Source organism: Crocuta crocuta, unplaced genomic scaffold (genome assembly GCF_008692635.1).
Source record: "Crocuta crocuta isolate KB4526 unplaced genomic scaffold, BGI_CrCroc_1.0 scaffold317, whole genome shotgun sequence".
In the NCBI taxonomy this organism is placed as follows: Eukaryota; Metazoa; Chordata; class Mammalia; order Carnivora; family Hyaenidae; genus Crocuta; species Crocuta crocuta.
The window spans coordinates 4142880-4163576 of record NW_027530984.1 but is presented as its reverse complement, the minus strand read 5'-3'; the positions used below and the strand labels follow the sequence as shown (position 1 = coordinate 4163576).

General features: G+C 34.9%; 1 protein-coding gene across 1 annotated transcript in view; it reads left to right on the top strand.

Moving 5' to 3' along the window:
* The window catches only part of NAV3 (neuron navigator 3), a 256522-nt gene that overhangs the window by 177686 nt on the left and 58139 nt on the right, over nt 1-20697 (top strand). Inside the window, exons 16-19 of the mRNA XM_077770208.1 lie at nt 1113-1301; nt 4938-4990; nt 11270-11293; nt 13788-13865. Coding sequence (XP_077626334.1) covers nt 1113-1301; nt 4938-4990; nt 11270-11293; nt 13788-13865 — 344 coding nt within the window. The remainder of the gene's footprint in view (nt 1-1112; nt 1302-4937; nt 4991-11269; nt 11294-13787; nt 13866-20697) is intronic.

Below are 20697 nucleotides of genomic sequence, written 5' to 3'. Positions count from 1 at the left end.
AGACATTCCCTTTTGTCTCCCTCACAGTATATACGCCTCCTATTTTACATTGTTTTGAAAGCCAGTTATTAAGAAATTTAGTGCCTGTTTCAAAAAAAATGTAGGTTTTCAAATGATCTCAGACGAATTCTAAGCCAATGACATAAATTCTTTCAGGCTTTGGAAACACCCAGAAGCTTTGTGATAGCTTTAGAGGTTCCTGCCTGCTTCCTCAGATACTTATAAGGACTTGATTTTCTTAAATATGAGCACTTATATTTCTCTAATTTCTGCTTTGCTTTTACTCCACATTGAAGACAGTGTTGTTTCAAAAGCAGTTGTACATTCAGTCAATCACATCTTTCTTTAAATTCATCATCATTAATTGGCCTAAAATATTGAGTGTTATTGGAACTCTTTGCAATTGGCACTAAGTAAATAAATCCTTATTTCAAATTATGGACATAAGGCACTGTTTGGGAAACACAGCAGGTTTGTATTTTTGATAGTCCCACTGTGGTACTCTGGTCTTAGATACAGTAGAAAATGTGATTGATTGACCTTATGCTGAGCTATAAAAACCATGTATGTTACATTTCATTAAAAAATTATTTTCTTATACCCGAACTCTGATAATAATATTGGTACTGACTGTGAACTTACATACATTCAGAAGTCAAAATGACTAAAAGTCTTAAGTTGGAAACTTCAAAAGGATCTTCTTGGGAAATTTAGATTTCTTGTGTTTTCTTTTCAGTTTTGTTTTTTCCAGATGTGTTCTTCTTTAAAAGAAACTGCAGACTTTATGAAGTCAATCTTTTCTTCTTCATTGCCAGCAGAATAAACATGTTATTGTATTTCTAGCATAAACAGTAGTGGTTGCTTGGTGGCTTTGTTTAATGTTGCTTTAGATATTGACACACTGCTTGCCATGAAAGTGTTAGAAGAAAAAGGGACTCCACTGAAACTGTTATCGACCATTTCAGAGGCAGACTCTCAGCCTACCTTAAATAGAGACACCTGTTAAAATCACGTTTCCGTAGAATTGGGATCACATTCTCACTCTCCATCAACCTACTATTTTCATCACCCAAGCTTCAGAATAATGAGACTGTGTGTGCTTTGTTTTTCAGTGAGTCCAACCAATCTGTCTCAATTTAACCTTCCCGGGCCCAGCATGATGCGCTCAAATAGCATCCCAGCCCAAGACTCTTCCTTCGATCTCTACGATGACTCCCAGCTTTGTGGGAGTGCCACATCTCTGGAAGAAAGGCCACGTGCCATCAGTCATTCAGGCTCGTTCCGAGACAGCATGGAAGAAGGTAGGCGAAGGGGGAAATAAAGACGGAGTTACTCTATTTAACTCAGAGATGAAAACTGTCACATCAGACACAACACAAGGATTCCTGAAGAGTAGATAAATGAGTAAGTATAACTCTCATTTAGGGAGCCCTGAAGCTTGAAGAAGATTTAGTCTGCATTACCTTCTGTTTCTTTTTTTTTAATGTTTATTTATTTATTTTTGAAATGTTTTATTTATTTCTAGAGGAGAGAGGAGACAGCGTAAGCAGAGGAGGGCCAGAGAGAGAGGGAGTCACAGACTGACACAGGCTCCAGGCTCTGAGCCGGCAGTCAGCACAGAGCCTGACGCGGGGCTCGAACCCATGAACCGCGAGATCATGACTTAAGCGAAAGTCGGACGCTCAACCGACTAAGCCACCCAGGCGCCCCTAATGTTTATTTATTTTTGAGAGAGAGAGAGAAGAGAGGTGGCGGTGCAGAGAGAGGGAGACATGAAATCGGAAGCAGTCTCCAGGATCCAAGCTGTCAGCACAGAGCCCAACGGGGGCTTGAACTCACGAACTCTGAGATCATGACCTCAGCTGAAGTTGGAAGCTCAACCGACTGAGCCACCTAGGCACCCCAGTTACCTTCTGTTTCTCTATGCATTTGCACCTATGCCAGAAATTGTTTTGATTATTAGTTGGCTCTAGAATAGTTCAAAATAAATCCAATGTTTTCATAAAGAAATCTTCACAATTTTAGAGCGTTTGTCCTGGTGTGTCAAATACCAGAGCAAATGTTTTGTTTGACATCTCAGTTAAAGAACTATAAAGATACATAAGCCAGAAAAATTATCTTATGAAACTACCATATGTTGCCAACTTGTATTCTCAGAAACTCCCTCTGGTGTTAATTTCTGTTATCATATTAGAATTCATACTATGTCTACTTTTGCTTCATAAGTCTCATTTCCTTATCCAATGTAATAAGGTTCTATGTGAATATTTTGTAATAATTCTATTTGAAAAACTTAGGAGGCTTCATTGATATTTAAACATCTATAATTTTCTAAACTATATAATCTCAAGTGTGAAATTTGATAATATTTGAGAGATTTCCTCTTTGACTTTTGAATGAATGAGTTTTTAAAGTATCCATAAAGGAGAATTGTGGCACACATATTATAAAGCATATCAACTGTGGGTAAAATAAAGGTAAATAAAAGTTTGAACTGGTCACAATAAAATCAGACATAACGTCAGCCAACTATCCTAGTCCTTAATAATAATGTATAAAAGAAGGACTCCAGATCTTAAAACATACCAGGCTTTAAGCCTCTGGCCATCCATTTATGTGTGGAATGAACTTGGGCAAGATTTTTACCTTTATTGTTCCTTATTCCTGCATCTGTAATTTTACAGGCTTGTCATGAAAACAAAGTTAGGGAACAGGTCTGTTCCTTTCTCTTTCACCTTCCTCCTTTCTTAAAGTCTCTTCTGATTAAAAGTTTAGATGGCTATGGGGGCGCCTGGATGGCTTAGTCAGTTAAGCATCCAACTCGAGCTCAGGTCATGATCTCATGGTTCATGGGTTCAAGCCCCACATTGGGCTCTGTGCTGACATCTTGGAGCGTGGAGCTTGCTTACTTTAGATTCTGTGTCTACTCTCTCTCTGCCCCTCTCCTTCTCGTGTTCTTTCTCTCTCTTAAAAATAAATAAACATTAAAAAAATGTTTTAAGTTTAAATGGTTCTGAAAATTGATTTAATGTTTTCAGGCCACCACTGTGTGCTTAATTTGCTAGCACTAAATCAGTTGACCACCATTGCCACTACCTTTTGGGATATTAAGTAAACCACTGAGTTCATTGTGACAGAGTGTGGATTGTATCTGGAGAGTCTGCTGATTGTGGCAGAATAGATAGACAAAATTGAACTAATCAGCAATATAAAGTCATTGCTTTTTTGAGACGATTCTATCACTCTCTTCACAGACAGGCACCTTATAATACTTTAAAAATAATTGGCTAAGCATACTGATGGCTCTCAAGAGTGCTCATTTACAGATTTACAGATGCTGGGAAGGTCGGGCCTTCTGTGTGTGAGGATTAAATAGTCTAACTTGCTGATCAGCAGCCTGAGCGGACAAGATGGCTTCTTGATGCCCGTCCATTGAACACCGAACAATTATAATTCTTACATTGTGGTGTACAATCAAGTGATTATTGAACTGGTGAGATGGAAAGGGCTTTATTGATGCCCTCGCTGCTCAATGCTCACAGTGAAGATGAGGAACAGTGCACAAACTAGGAGTTCATAGACCTGTAAGTAGTAAGTAGCAGGAACAGACCAAAAAAATGGGATCTTCCAATTCATTGCCCACCTGCCTTCTGTACACTGTGCTGAAAATCTTAGTTCATACTGGTGTTGTTAGAAGTTGAAAGAATGTGGGATTTTGTTTGATTATTTTGTGTTCTTTAGATGACTAACATTTTGCACATCTCACACAGTTGTAGGAGGTGCTCAAGTTGGAAATCTGGGGATTGTCCTTCATTCCCCTTTGGTCCACATTTATATTCAGTCAGTTTTAAGGAAGTTCTTCCTGATGTTCCTCAAATTCATCCCTTTCTTTTGAGTCACACTGGCGCAATCCTGCACAGCTTTCCCAGTCTTTCCAGACCAGGTTGTGAGCACCTGGCGTGTGTCCTTGAGGTACCCCTTGTATTGCTCTCAGTAGTATTTATGTTACTCTTTTGTAATTTTCTTCTTAGTTGTATATCTTTCTACTTCTTTTTGAGCCCATGGATTGTGTCATAATTTTTATAGTCCCAAGATCTAGAAAGGTCCTGTCATATTGGGTGGGCCCAACTACTGTTTAATGGATGAATGCGCAGAAATAACTGTATATTATCCCACAATGAAAAGAGGAAGGGCTTTTCTACAAATATAATTAAGCACAGTTTTATCTACCTTTTGGGCTTAACACATTAGATGCAGAGAAATAGAAAGCAGCCTATCACTTGCTTACAATGTTATTTTGGTATACCTAGATAAAAAATGGTATGCAATTTCCATTCTTTCCATTTCATTTAACTGAGACATCACCTTGAAATAAATAATTTTCTATTACTAAAACTACAAAAGAAACAATAATTCTCCATTTAAAAGAGTATAATCAACTCATCACAGATAACATTGAAATAGCAAGTTAAATAAAACGGTTATGTCCCTGAAAGTCTATGGAGAAAAAACATTGAAAATAGACCTTTGTTGTATAAAAAGGAAATTAAGTAAATTAAGAAAATGTAGAAAATAAAGGTATTTTTTTAAGTTTATGACTTTATGGCAACTTCAGGTTTCCATGATTTTCTGGTAATTTATTCTATGGAGATTTACTGCAACTTTAAATACGTGCACAGCCTGCCTAAAGGGCTTGTACTGGCCAAATCTTCTCCCTAACATGATGAAGGATGTATTTTAGGGGAACAGGCAAGGGACCTTGCCATGTCTCAACATTTTGACCTCCAAAAAATAGCAGCAGAATTGTTCTCAGATTTTTACATCTAGCTGTTATTCTTTTATTTCCCTAATTACCTAACCTCCACTTTCTAGCAAAGGCCTGGGGTTTCTGAGCACACTTCATTATTTTACCTATTGTTCCTTTTTGCTTTTTCTAGTTCACGGCTCTTCATTATCACTGGTCTCCAGCACTTCTTCTCTTTACTCAACAGTAAGTATCCGTTGTTAAGAAAGGGCTTCTGCCTCCACCAAGCACAAAAAGATTAAATAGATTGAGATTTACACAGACGTTGCACAGTGAAATAAGGGCATACACTCATCTACTGCATAACCAGTAGCTGGCTGGTGCTTTCCCCACCCTCTGTGGCCTAGTTTTATGTGCTGTCACCTGACTTTGTTAAGTGTCTTCTATCTCTGAGTCCACTTATTAAAATCAATGAGTGCATGAAAAACTGAATTCCGTAAAACCTCTTGGGGTATAACTGGGAATCCCTGAAACCATGTACTCTCCCATAAATTTATAATAGTGACTAGTTTCCCTTTGTTCTCTGAGCCATAACTGGTCATTTTTCTATGGTATTTTCTCCATTTTACTATTTTAATTTTTCAAGTTCATCTATGCCAAAGGGTAAAGGCTCAAAAGGGCTAGAGATTAAAAAATATATATCTTCTTAAATAGAATGTGATTTTTAAAACTATTTCTGCAAAGAGAAAAGTGCTGAAGTTTTGACTTATTTTCCTGATGTGGACAATTATAATCTGTTTTTGCCAAGATGAGCTTTCTGTCCACTTAATATAATTTCATTTTTTTGAAAAAAAAAAACAAAAAAAAAGAGAAAAAGATCTAAAGGATGTTATATTTAATAGGAGGGATCCTTCATGCCTAGGTAAGAGTGAGATATATTTCATTTACTGAATCTCACTGACACTTGAGCACTGCAAATCATCCTTAGTCCAGTGCTGAAAGGTTCATAAAAAGTTCACTCACTGAGCAATTAAGCCTGATGGGCAACGCTAATTGTTTCACTCATTTCATTAGGCTTAAATGTTAGGGCCCTCACTTTATAAGCTCATCTTACATATTTACTGCTTTGGATAGTTACTCAAGATCAGATTATTATGGGGAAAAGCAATATTTTTTCTCATCATATATCCTTTTCATGATTAAATTTGCCAGTTATACTCTGTAAATGAAGAAATCACTATTGTCTAAATTTAATGCTTTAGGCAAATGGATAAGAAGTGGAAAGGTGAAATGTTTTGGATAAAACACATAAAAGAACCGTGTTAACACTTAACTTTTCCTCCTCATTGTCCCAGTACTGCTGTGTGCTCGATAGATGAGCTCTGACTTAAAGCATTGCGGCCCCGGTCTCTACATAGCATCAAAAGATGCAGCATGATTACAATATTTTAAATATACACAGAACCACCATTTGGATAAAACTGCCTTCATTCAGCCTGAGAAAGACTTAAGAAGAAAGGAGCTTGGTTTAAGGAAAAATAGATGGGTAATTAGTATGTAGCAGAGTCCAGTAGAACTTTCTGTGATAATAAAAGGCTCTCTAGCTGCACTGTCTATACAGTAACCTCTGGCCACATGTGGCTATTGACTATTTGAAGTGTGTCTGGTGTAACAGAGGACCTAAAGTTTTAAGTTTAATTAATTTAAATTTAAATTTAAAGAGGCACATGTGCCTTGTAGCTTCTGTATTGAGTATTTCAGGTTTATACGGAAGAAGAGGGCTCATTTTAAAAATTGTAGATAAATAGGAGTAGACGTCAAAATGACAAGGACAATCAGAAAGCATAAATGAGGAGTAGGTAGTAAGAGTGCAATATGAAACGGGAAGAGAGATTAAACTAACGTGACTACACACCTATGTGCCAAAATTTAGACATGAAATGTACCAGTGTGTTAGTGTGCAAAGAATATATTAGGTCTTCAAGCAACATGAGAAGGCGATACTATTAGCATATTAGAGAATTGACATATACAGAAAATGATGCAAATTAGATTCTTGAATTCATAAATAACCTATAGTTAAACAATTCAAATAAATGCATATTCGGAGGACTAATAAAAAGAAAAATCAAAGATGATAATGAGTCATTCTGATTTTAGTCCCCCATTATCATACACTGAGATCCCATTGGCAATGAGAAAAAAATCTGTGAAAGTATTTTTTAAGCTATGAAGTAAAAAGGCAATTTATCATTATTTTTCACACTTTCTTAAGGACTCTAGGTCAAGATTCAGTTGATTTGCACTCTTGCCTAACTCTATCTGCAATTATTGTGTGACATCAGGCAAGTTGCTAAGTTTCTTTGGACTATACCTGTAAAATCAAATTGGAAAACAACACCTAGATCTATCCCATCTGTCTCAAAGGTTTTGTGTAATTATTGGAGAAACCAGGAATGTTGCATACCATAAATAACAGAAATGGTAAACTTTTGATTTACAATGATTCTAGGAGCATCATTTATATCATGGTCTATGTGAGTTGCATCTTTTTAATTATGCATTGTATAACTAACATAGCTGTGCATGGTTATTTCCTTCATCAAATAATTTAAGTGTCTAGGGAGAGAAAAAGTTCTTTTTTTAAGAAGTATGTTAGGGACTCTCTGCTCTTATTAGACAAAATACTACTCTTGGTAACCATGAGTATAAACCATGTTTACTCTAACATTATACATATAATATTAACACTTATACAACTTATAGAATTATATATTTTGCTGTATGTATTACACTTATATTAAAACAAACTAATACCCATGGCGTGTTGCAAACAACATTTCCCTATAAAATCACCAATCTAACAAATCTCACTGGAAGGATTCTTCACCTATAGATCTTTGAACGCTTCTACCACTTACACTTTGGTAAAATTTTCAAAAGTATCATGTTATAAACTTGAGGATATCACCCAGTAGAATATTTCTGTGCAGAAAGATTCAAGGAATTTGCATAGTGATTTGAAATCATAGGCCTAATCTAGGGATGCCTATGTGGCTCAGTTGGTTAAGCATACAACTTTGGCTCAGGTTATGATCTTACAGTCCATGAGGTGAAGCCCTACATCATGCTCTGTGCTGATAGATCAGAGCCTGGAGCTGGCTTCAGATTCTGTGTCGCCCTCTCTCTCTCTGCCCCTCCCCAACTCACACTCTGTCTCTCTCCCAAAAATAAATATTAAAAAAATATATCATAGGCCTAATCTGATCTGCCAAGTTCTTACCTTTGTCAGACTTAGAGTTTGTGTGCTTCTTTTTAAATCCAAGCCAACACTGTGAAATCCTGAGCTTTTATCTCAAAATTCAAATTTCTACATTCTTTTTAATGCAATCAGGATATCTAGCAACACTAAGATTAATTCCTCCAGGTTTACAGTCACTTGGCATCGCCCCTTTAGATGTTGGCATATGTTTTCAGGGTGGTTCCAGCCCGCACCACCTCTTCTTTGCTTCCTGACACTAAAGCTGAGTTTGGGCTCTTAGTTATTATTGTGCTGTTTTGCTTCTCAAGGGAAAAACAGACTCCTTATTCTCCATATCTTTATGAAAAGTAGGGAAAATAAAAACCTAGAAAGGCTGTGTGATTTTTTTTTAAATTCCCAGAGCCTTTTTTATTCTTTATATTCCTGGTCCTTTTAACCATTGAAATTGTTGATTCTTGCAATAAATAGGTGTTTTCTGACTGGACTTGTATATTAAAAACTTGATTGAATCTGTTTTGTACGTGAAATCTAATTTGTATTGATTTAATAAGAGCAGGGCCATGTTTCGTTTGTTGTGGATCCCTTTAGCATATTTCCTAACACACAGCTAATATTAAAGTAAATTTTTTTAGTAAATTTGAATGTGTGAGTGAAAGGCTTATTAATGGTTTATGGAGTAAAGAATCATTTGATATATTTTTATTTTGGCATAATGTTTTATATTGTCTACCATTCTCCAGACATTGTTCTTGGTTCAAAACCAACATTTAAAAATTGCAAATAATCACATTCCAATATGATATTATTAATTCCATGCCTAAATTGCTGAAATAGAATATTAATATTCTGCCTCAGTGCTTCAACTTTATATAACACCTACCTAGTACTAAAGCCATGGGGTATGAAAGAAGGCAAAGATTAAAGAAAAAGATAGTTTTGAAAAAATAGCAATGAGAAAAATCATACATATAGAATTAATATGTAATGAGTATATAAATAACTTATTCAAGGTTTTTTTTTTTTTACAAATAGTTTATTGTCAAATTAGTTTCCACATAACACCCAGTGCTCATCCCCACAAGTGCCCTCCTCCATGCCCATCCCCCCCCACCCACATCCATCAGTCCTCAGTTTTTGTCAGCATTCAAGAGTCTCTCATGGTTTGCCTCTCTATTCAAGGTTTTTTTTAATGAGAAATACAATGAATATCTTTCTTGACTTTTTTAAAATGGAATGCATTGCTTTTTTAATATACAAATTTTATTATCAGTTTTATATAATGCTAGCACGCCTTGAAGCAGGATTTGGGCAGAATATAGTGGCAATAAACATGCAAAGTTCTAGGGAAAACAAATTGTCATAGTTAATTGTGCCATATATCTTAAGGCAAACAACTTCCAGCTTTCTTTTGATTTTATGAAATTTCCATCTTAAAATTAGTTCCCTACTTGTGATTCAAAAACAAACTGTATATGAATCCTTAAAACTATAATTAAAAAGTAAAATCTTCACTTAAAAATTAAATAGCAACATAAAAATATTCAACTTTTATGTTAGCATTTATTTTTAAAACAAAGTTTTCTTATAAAGGCTATTAGGATTCTACTATGTAACCACTCTATTATTTAAACACCATATTACTAACTATACATTACTTTTAAGAGTAAATATAGGAAAGAGAAAACTCAAAAAATGCTTATGCATAAAAAATATCTTGATCTTCATGTTGCTAATCTGTTTTACTGTTATGTTTTCTAAAAAAAAAAAAAAAACAGTGGTTCAGGTACTTCTGTATCAATTAGCCAGGCAATGTCCCCAAAAGGGGAAATAAGAGATTTTTTGTTTTAGCTTTGAAATTGCTCAAGGCAATGAACTAATTTGTACTGTCCCCACTATTATTCATTCTCCAGCTTTTCCAGAATAAGGGAGCCTCCCAAATGTAATGGTGCACATAACTCATGTTCTTTTTTTTTTTTTTTAATTCCTGAGAGAGAGAGACACAGTGTGAGCAGGGGAGGGTCAGAGAGAGGGAGACACAGAATCTGAAGCAGGCTCCAGGCTCTGAGCTATCTGTCAGCACAGAGTCCAACACGGGGCTCGAACCTACGAACCATGAGATCATGACCTGAGCCGAAGTCAGACACTTAAACAACTGAGCCACCCAAGCACCCTTCATGTTCTGGCATTTTGTAGCCCAGCACAAAGATGAAAAACAGAGCTAGAAATTTTCTGCAGCTGAGTCCAAAACAGCCTTCAACTTCCTAAAGCTGTCCTTATTTGCATAATGTGTATGACCGAAGATGTCTGTTAGCCACTTTCATCACCATCTTGACACTTGGAATTTTAATGTTTTGCAGACTTGCAGCTCAATAAGCTTAGTAATCATTAATGACAATAAAAGAAGACAGAAACTAATAAACTGATTTTCTGTAGTTATCAGTAGAGGTCAGTATTTTCTCTCCTGCTTTATTTGGCAATTTTTATGATCTGTAAATCACAGAATAAAATTCTGACTCCCAAGTCTTGGCTGATGATGTCTATAATATCATGGAGTGCATTTTCTAATATATATGAAAAAAATCCAATTTTCACTTTACCTACACCCATCTTTTTTTAGAGTATAATTTTGTAATTACTTTTGTTTTTGTTGCTAGCGTCTGAATCTTAGAATAACATTGTCTTTTAACTCCAAATTTGCTTTAAAGGTGTACTATATATCCATGAATCAAATAACCTATGTTTTCTCTCTTTTTTAATTTTTAAATGTTTACTTATTTTTGAGAGAGAGAGAGACACAAAATGTGAGGGGGGGGGACAGAAAGAGAGGGAGACACAGAATCTGAAGCAGGCTCCAGGCTCTGAGCTATGACCACAGACCTGATGTAGGACTTGAACTCATGAACCACAAGATTATGAACTGAGCTGAAGTCGGGTGCTCAACCGACTGAGCCACCCAGGCACCCCCAAATAACCTACGTTTTCAAGATACCATTTGTATATAAGGAAGTACTCCTTTGCAATCTTAAAGATTCCTGTTATAATGCTATATTATAATATAGTAATAAATATAATATAAATATAATAATCATTTATAATATTAAATTACAACATGTATTTTATTATAATAATTTATAAATAGTTTTATGTTTGATCATAATAATATCCTTAAATACAGTATAATTATACGATACATTTACTTATACTTGTGGAGCAAAATGACATTAGTCACTTACAGTTAATTTTTTTTCTTTTGTCTTTTACAGGCTGAAGAAAAAGCTCATTCAGAGGTAAAATTTGTAGCATTTTCTTATTCTACTGTTTATGTTTGTGATGAAATGACTGTTTATACCACTAGAGGGCTCTGTGATACAGTAGCATAGCTCTCCAGCACTGCCAACAGAAGTGATCCTCTAGTTGATAAATGGTCTTGGATATTTACTCTTAAAGAAAATGAAAGGAAGTTTTTAAGAGCAAACTTACCTCTTACATTCTAGAATGGAGTTTTAGATCAACAACTGAAAAGTTGCCTATAATCATAAGTGCTTTTTAGATCTGAGCCATGAATGAATGAATGAATGAATGTGTGGTCTTTCTAGTTTATTGTAGTCTCTTTTCCCCAAGCCTGTGAGACTAACGGCATAGGATTAGTGAAACTGTTGAATCTTAGGCATCACACCTCCATAATAGAAGCTACCAGCACCACGGTCCCTCTGTTTCATGCCAGGACTTTGCTGCTCTAATCACCACTTTATGTCTAGTGTGGTATATAGTTCTAATGCACACATTTCACAAATTCTCTTTATCACAATCACATACCAACCAGATTGCAACCTGGAGAAAATATTTTTTTTACTTCACTTTGTAAAAGAATTTTCCTATCCAAGGAGAGCAGGAGGACTTTAATTAGGACTTTATTTAAGGTGTGGTAATGACTACTTGGTTGGTTTCCGCTGAGGCAGTCAGATCACAGAGAAAATCAATGTCTTGTCATTAGTCTTTGCAAAGGAACTATGCCCTTACTAGCACTTAAAGGAAAGGCTGGGCTGTGTTTAAAATATTGAAATAGTATTGATTATAGCAACATGATCTCTTTAATTGCTAGACCAGAAAGTTAATACGTTTAAAAAAAAAAAAACCTACAGTGCTTTATATACGTTGCATGGACATGACAGTGCTTCTAATTTGGTCATAATATGACCAGCCGCTGAGATAAACAAATACTACCTATTTGCCTTGTTAGTCCTTATTCAACTCGCATTTTTATCATCTCTGCCTCCTAATGGATCATGGTTTTTAAAAAGGAATTTACATTACTTTAAGGTTAATTTGTAAAGGATCATGTAATAGAGGCGATTAATTTGAGAAAAGCTCTGAATTTGTATTGGTGTAAGATAAAGTAGATGCTCTGTTTTCTGGAACTGACTGTGGTCATCATCATTTGAATGCAAGTCCATGCAATGCTATTTGGAGCTAGTGTATCTATTAAAAAAAAAAAAACAGGAGTGAAATGGAATCACATTTGCTGAAATTATATAAATGTCCACTGTCTCTGCTTCCAGCTTAAAATTCATAAGTGTTTTAGAGTCTCTCAACATTGACTACCATTTTTTTTCTGCCAGTAAGGGGGGAAGAAAATGACAGTTACTGAATTGTGTCAAGAATGCTCTTTCAAACCGACACAGCATTCCAAAAGTCCAACCACTACAATAGATTTCTTTTTAAAGAAAGGAGAAGAATTAGAGTAAAATGCTTGGCATCTAAGTAACTACTATCCCTTGATGCTGGAAGTGGACTTGTAGACTTAGTCTCCCAAGACTGTAGATGTTTTCCCCTTAATAATCGCTGTTTACATTTCTTAGCAACATGAGACGCAGTTTTAAATGCAGAAAGTGCTTACATTAACTATTTAAATGTGATATGAACTACTCTCTTCTGGTTCAATTCTGTTACAGTGTGAACTTAGCTAAAGAGGTAGACATTTTAGCATATTTATTTTACTGGTTTAGCTCATTATTTGAACAGTGTTATTTGAACGTTACTGATTTTTTTTTCCCCTCTTAAGCTATGGTTAATCTGTAAAGCCTCTTTAGTCTGAGCTATAGTAACACAGTGAATTAAAGGCATTATAAAAATTTGGGAAGGCTTCTCTGTTATCCATTAAAACTCCAGCTAATAAAATTATTTTCAAATATGGAATCATGACACATTGGATTAGAGCCAGCTTTCAGTGCCTAAGGGATAGTATAATGTTGGGAAGTTGCCAAATTATAGAAAATTTTAAAAAGCACATACCAAAAAAAAAAAAAAAAAACCCAGTACTTTTTTTTATTTTGGCTAAAACTCTGTGCTAACCCCCATGCTAAGACTTTCAGTACTTTTTCCTAAAAGAAGACCTATTAAAAATTGTATTTAATTCTTAGGAAGAAAAGATATTACTATCTGAGTTTTATTATCACAAATTCCCTGAGCTGGAAGAATCAGTAGAGAAAGTCAACTGATTTTTGAGTCAGACATACATGGCCATGGAGCAAGGAAGCATCCATTAATTTGCAAATTTGATCCTAACCTTGATCATAGTTACTTACTTCTCTTCTACGTGGTGTTTGACTCTTACTATATAGCAAGCGTTCACATTTCTTCGGTTTTTCAGGAACTGGTGCTGATACGCTAATTAAGGGATTGCATGAACAACATAATAGTATTTGCTTTCTTGGATTGAATTCTTAATTTTAAGTAAATATCCGCTAGCATATTGAACTGATTTTTTAAAATTACATTCAGCAAATCCATAAACTGCGGCGAGAGCTGGTTGCATCGCAAGAAAAAGTTGCTACCCTCACATCTCAACTTTCAGCAAATGTAAGTCAGTTTTGATTTTTTTGGTATATTAGAATACATGTTTATATAGTAAACAGGATAATTTTACTAACAGCCTTACGGACTTTAAATATCCAAAAATTAAACACACTTCAGTCACTCATACAAATGTAAACTTCCCTGCATGTTGAATAATAAAATGTAAACCCAAATTGACGTGATTAAACAGGCTTTTGTTCCTTCTAAGGTTGGAAATATTAGAAAGAGTTACAAGGATTATTTCTTTTCTAATGTCTTATTTTTCTTACTCTCTGTAGATGTTTTTCAAACCACAATATAGTTGGGGGTTGACAGCGATTAACTTTGGAAGTTAAAAAATTCTATGTGTCCTGCCTTCTTCAGCACAATTTATTGGGCAGTTAGCTAAGTATCTAATTAATTCTAAAAGAAAAATTAACTTAGGTCTACCTTTGGGTGTCCGAGCTATATTGCAAATGTGAGAGAGTTCTCTTAAAAGCCTGGGCAGTCTTCTCATAACAGTTTGACCAGCTGAGAATGGAAAAAAATGATGCCAGTGAGGCCATCAATAATTTTATTAACATTTTTTGAATATCTTTCAGTGTGCCAGGGAAGACTCAGAATAGATGCAGAATAATAAAGGAGAGCCTGTGGCACTGTGCCTGGTCCTAAGGAATACTAGTGTTAGAAGCAGCAATAAGGGGTAAGGAAGCCCCTACTGTTTTTGGCGTACACCCTGCCACCTTCACTCAACATTGATCTGCTCAATTGGAGTGTATAGCTTGGGGCCCCTCCTCTGCGTCAGCACTCTGTTCTCCATTGAGGTTTTCTATCTCCTAGACAAAGCACAACAGAGCAAGAGAGAGCAGATGTAGGCCCACGAGGCATGATGATTAAGAGAGATTTTAAGGATAAAAATTATCGTGCAATATAAGTTCCACAGTATAGAAGTAAGTCATTGAACCCACAATGTATTCATTTTAGCACTGGACTTGAATTGATTTTATCTTTCCAACTTTGGGAGAATCAAATTAATTTGAAGTTGGCTATATTTATTTTATCAATGTTGTTAGGGGGTTGTTAAAAATAGTGGCAGGTTTTAGAGATTTTAGGCAGTACTGGAAGAGGACAGAATTATTTAACCTATATTTTATGTTTAAGAATAATTCTTAAAGAAATAGTTCAGAAGCAACTATAAATTTTATACTATAAACTGGATGAATAATAGTAAAAAACACTCTGTCTAGGTTCCTGATTCTGCACGCAGAGGACCCAGAAACACAGAGATTGTGTTTATCTGCAACAAGGAAGGCTCAATGATAGATCCTATGCATTGGAGAGTCAAGCTATTTTACAGATGTCTTTAATGATTATTCAGGAGTTTATTTTATTTTGTAAATGTCTCTTGCATGCGTTTGTATTTTCAGATACTAGGATGATAAATGCTGGCTATACATTATGGAATTTGGACTTTTACACAGTATTTTATTTGGACTTTATTTAATTTGGACTTTTTAAACGATTTCCATTTAAAAAGCATCATATGCATATTCTATTAAAAAGGAAAACTAAAACTAAAAGATGTAATAAAAATGTATATTTGTTTTTCCCTCAGACACCCTTCCTAAACATGGATGTTGGTTTCTTTTTTGGGGGGAGAGTATAGCTGACATACAATGTTATGTCAGTTTCAGGCATACAGCTTAGTGATTTGACAAGTTTACACATTATTCTATGTACATCCAAGTGCCAGTACATTTGTCCCATTACGTCACTATTACAGTATCACTGACTATGTGACTGCATTCTTGTGCTCTGCTTTTTATACTTGTGACTTTCTCATTCTATAACTCATTTTCCCTCTCCTCTTTGCTCAGCCCTCCCACCCCCTTCCCCTCTGACAACCATCAATCTGTTCTCTATATTTACAGTTTTGATTCTGCCTTTTGGTTTTTTTTTTAAATTTTTTTTAAGATTTCATTTATGAATGGAGTCATATGATATTTGTCTTTCTCAGTCTGACTTATTTCACTTAGCATAATGCCCTCTAGGTCCATCCGTGTTGTCTCACATTGCAAAATTTCATCCTTCTGTATGGCTTGTAATATTCTATTGTTGGTTCTTGTGTCCTTTCAACTTTGATCTTTTTATTCCCATGAATACATATATGCAATACACACATGCAAAAGACACACACATACACACACACACACACACACGCACACACACCCAGGAGCAACCAAATTTTAACATAAGGGAACAGTCCTGAAATTTGACTCCGTGCCATTGTTTGGAAAGGGAGCAAAAATTTTTTAAAGGTGTCATCCGTTGGCTACCTACCACTTCTGCTCTAATCATGCATGCCACATTGATTTCACTGATGTGTTTCCATGACTTTGGCTCATATTCTCAGCTGAGCATTGATATGACCACCAGAGGATGAAAATTGTTTTAGTGGTGAAAAAACTTACTCTTTTTTTTGCACAAAGCACAGATATACATAGAGTGCATAAACGGGTATCCAGCAATCTGTGATGTTAAAATGTCATGGAGGAAGGGTGCTATTAGAGAAAAAAAAAAAGCATCTATGATATCTCCTCAAGAAGCAATAATGAAAAAAAGGAATAAGTACAGAATTAGAGGATGGAGTGTCAAATAGATGATTTTGTTTAAAAAGTGCTACTCTTAAGCAAAAATGCCCAAATATCTCCATCTCTCTCTGGTCACATCTATGTTATTGTTAACAAAACATTTTGTACCTGAATAGGAGCCTAAAATTATATCCTATTTTGCATGTCCTTTCTTTTTCCTTCTTAATGCCTTTTATAAATCTTCTGAAGTCACCTGAGATCCACATACCAAAAACCCAGTACATAGCAAAGTTAAACAGTGAAAAACATTGTAAACAATCAAATACCACATTATAGGTCATTAGATAAATAAACTATGATATATCCCTACCATGGACTTTTACTCAGCAGTTTTGTATATCTATGTCAATATGTATTTTCAGGCATATAATATCCTTTCTATATTCAGAAATTTGAATTACTCATAAGGTACCTATTAACTTCAAATCATCTTGAACTTACTGTCTTTAGCATTTGGATTATAATATCACTTTAGAATCCATAGATCATAATCAGTCATCAAAGGATTATTTTAGTTAATACTTAATTTCTTTCTTAATTCTAAAATATAGTTCGTTTAAATTTCATTCGCAGAATATTTTACATGATTGCCTCTGCATTAATAATCTGTGGATGTAGGTAATACATATATATATAATAACATACATGTACAGAAATTAATCATAAGACTCAATAAAATTATTTCTGTATAAAATTTCTTTAATATAAGTCAAGAGTTATTTTTAATCTTGTAATCCTACTTGGAAGTAGAAATAAACCATGTATTTTTTTAGTTTATTTAGACCACACGTAAACTTTTTACCTTTTGGTTAAATAAGATTATGACACTGAGCATTGTTGTTTAGTGAAATAGTGAAAGAGCCATGGTTTTTAAAGGGGTGAATTAAAATGCATTTGGTTCTGTAGAAAGTATCATTAGCTGTTATTTTTTATTTAATAATCATTTAAGTATTCAGATATTCATTTTTACTCAATATATGAATAATTCTATCAGCACTAAAATGATTTTCCTTAATTAAGGGTACTTTTTTTTTTAATTGATCTGTCATGTGTTTGGGCATGACATAATTATATTTATATGAAGTCTGCACACTAATCCATGTTTTAATTTTTAAATTTGAAACTTACCCGCTTCTGTACTAAAATATTTTTCCCACTTGGTTAAAAGGAACAGTGGTAAATTAGAAAAGTGCCCAATCGACGCACTTCTCATTTGACTGGCAGCATATAACCTCCACTCAGTAGAATGTGCACTAAGTGTTCCTATCTGCTTGTGAAGTTCTCAGATCAGAGCTGCGTAAAGCCTTTGGAAGACTCTCTGTGAAGCAGTTTCTACTAGGATGTCTTTAGAAAGGAGAGAGGATATGAGGAGACCTGGGTGGCTCAGTAGGTTAAGTGACCAACTTAGGCTCAGGTCATGATCTCATAGTTCGTGGATTTGAGCCCCGCATCAGTCTCTGTGCTGACAGCTCAGAGCCTGGAGCCTGCTAACAATTCTGTATCTCCCTCTCTGTCTCCCTCACCTGCTTGTGGTTTCTCTCTCTCTCTCTCTCTCAAAACTAAATAAAAAATTTAAAAAAAAAGAAAGGAGAGAGAGTGTGTTGGCAGGTGCTGTTGGCAGGCCTTCCCTGAATCAATACCCCACACATGAACAAGAGGAAAACAGGACCCCCAGAAACAAGAGAATGCAAATGTATAGTCACATCATGTAGTCAGGTGCCCCCTGGCCTCTTACTCACACCTTCCTGCGGCTAAGCCAGGTGGGAAGCATTTCTTCGTGTTCTAATACATTTTATTGTACAAATCTCAGGTATTAGATCATCTAGAAGTAGGTGCTGAGGCTGGTCATTATTACCATTTGTCAAAGATACCACTAATGAACATGTCACAAAACAAAAGGTACTTTTTATCCCCTTTTAGTACATTGGTCTTTTAGCCAAAAATCTCTCATGTATTATTTTGTTTAGGATTGTGTCCTATTTTTTTTTTTGCTTTATTTAATATTTTAATATAACCTGGCAGTTACTCTTGCTTTTCTGCATCTCCTTTAATGGAAAACTATGTTATACATATTAACAATGACAAACACTGAAGGGACAATTTTATAATGTGTTAAAAGAAATATGAAACCTTAATTATGATAGTTTTGGTTATTTTCAGTTCATCTATCAGTTTTCAAAAGTAAAGTCACAGATATATAGACATCTCCATATAAATCTATGTATATTTTTTTGGTTGATGGACCATTACTGAATTCTGGGGGAACAAATATAATGTAGGCCTTTTTTTCATAATAGTTCATCTTACTGTTCAGCAGTACGATAATTCTCTTTACCTATCTATTCACATTATATCATAAGATTCAAAAGCTAAAGACAGTATGTATTAGAAATACCATCCGTAACTGCTCTTCAATCTTGTTTATCTTACTACCTTGAAAGACTTCACCTAACACACATTGGGGAGTAGTCATTATCATATTGATACAATTTTACTCTGGCTTGAAAATTATGCAGCCAGTAATGGAAAAGTGAGAACCAAGTAAATCTTGATCAACAGTCCCTCTCAAAATCTACAATTTGTAAAAAGACATAATTTTAGTAAGTTTTTCAGACAAGATATATTGTCTTTTAGTTTAATCCATTTTACTTTCCATGTTGGTTTCTGTTATTTGTTTTTTGTACTCCTTTTCCATTAATCCAATTGGTGAGAAGTTTAACCTTTTATTACCTTCAAAGTAACAAAGTTAGTAAGCCAAGGCAACATAAACTTAAAGCAATATTTCACTAACATGCCTCTAACGTATGTTTCATGGAGAACAATGCACCTCAAAATGTTCTTTGGTAACCAGTTATACATTCTTATGAATAATTAATGAATAGCAATGTTCCAAAGATTGAAAACTGACATTCTCATAGTGAACATTTTGCATTAACTAATAGCTACTAATTATAGGCAATATATTTAGAGCTACAAAATACAGGCAATATATTTGTTCAGCATACTCACATGCTTACATTCTTTGTCATATTTTAACTCCTGCTTAACTGATAAAATATGCATAGAAGGTAAAGTATAAATTTTCTTCTAGTTTATACATCCAATAATTAGGCAACAATTGTTTTGAGAGAATTAAAACTATTGAGTACATTCTTGCATTTCTTTTCGTACATGTTAACAATGGTTTTCGACCGAATTTTCACTATTTTAAAAGAAAATGAGCAATTTTATTTTATGATTTAGAAGTCTATTGTATGCTCATAGCATGATAATTGCTTATAATCTAAACTAGAATCAGAACAAATGGTCAATTATAGGCAAACACATTATAAATCACATAGAGCAATGCATTATAGCAAAATCTCACTCCTGCCAGACACCACATGGATGAATCTCAGAAACTCAATGTTAAGCTAAAGAAAAGTCACAAAAATATTATACCATATGATTCCACTCTGACAGTTTTAAAAATAGACAAAGCTAAAACATAGTGTTTAGGGATGTAAGCTTAGTGGTGTAACTATAAAGAAAAATAAGAAAATAGTTACCACCCATGGGACAATAATGGTGGTTATCCTTGGGACAAGGAGAGGCAACAGAAATAGGGGAGAGGCAAGAGAGAATTTCTAGCATCTTCTTGACTTGGCTGGTGAGTGAATGACAGTGATGAACCAGTGAGCTCTGCATTTTCACTTTGTTCACTTTTACTATAGTGGGAATTTTTTTTACAATAAAAAAGTTTTGTATGAGAGAAAATGGGACATAACCTTATGTTAATTTCTGAAATGTGAAGTCTGATGTAATGATATTCCTTGTCATTGAAAATGTTTTAAACTGGGACACCTGGGTGGCTCAGTCGGTTAAGCTTCCGACTTCGGCTCAGGTCATGATCTCACGGTTTGTGGGTTTGAGCCCTGTGTTGGGCTCTGTGCTGACAGCAAGCCCAGAGCCTGGAGCCTGTCTTTGGATTCTGTGTCTCCCTCTCTCTCTGACCCTCCCCTGCTCATGCTGTCTCTATCTCTCTCTCAAAAATAAATAAAACATTTAAAAAAAAAAAGAAAGAAAATGTTTTAAACTACAAGACACTATTCCTTTTTTAATTTTTTGAATATTTTGTTTATTTTTGAGAGACAGAGAATGAGAGAGAGAGAGAGAGAGAGAGAGAGAGAATGAGTGGGGGGAGGGGCAGAGAGAGAAGGAGACAA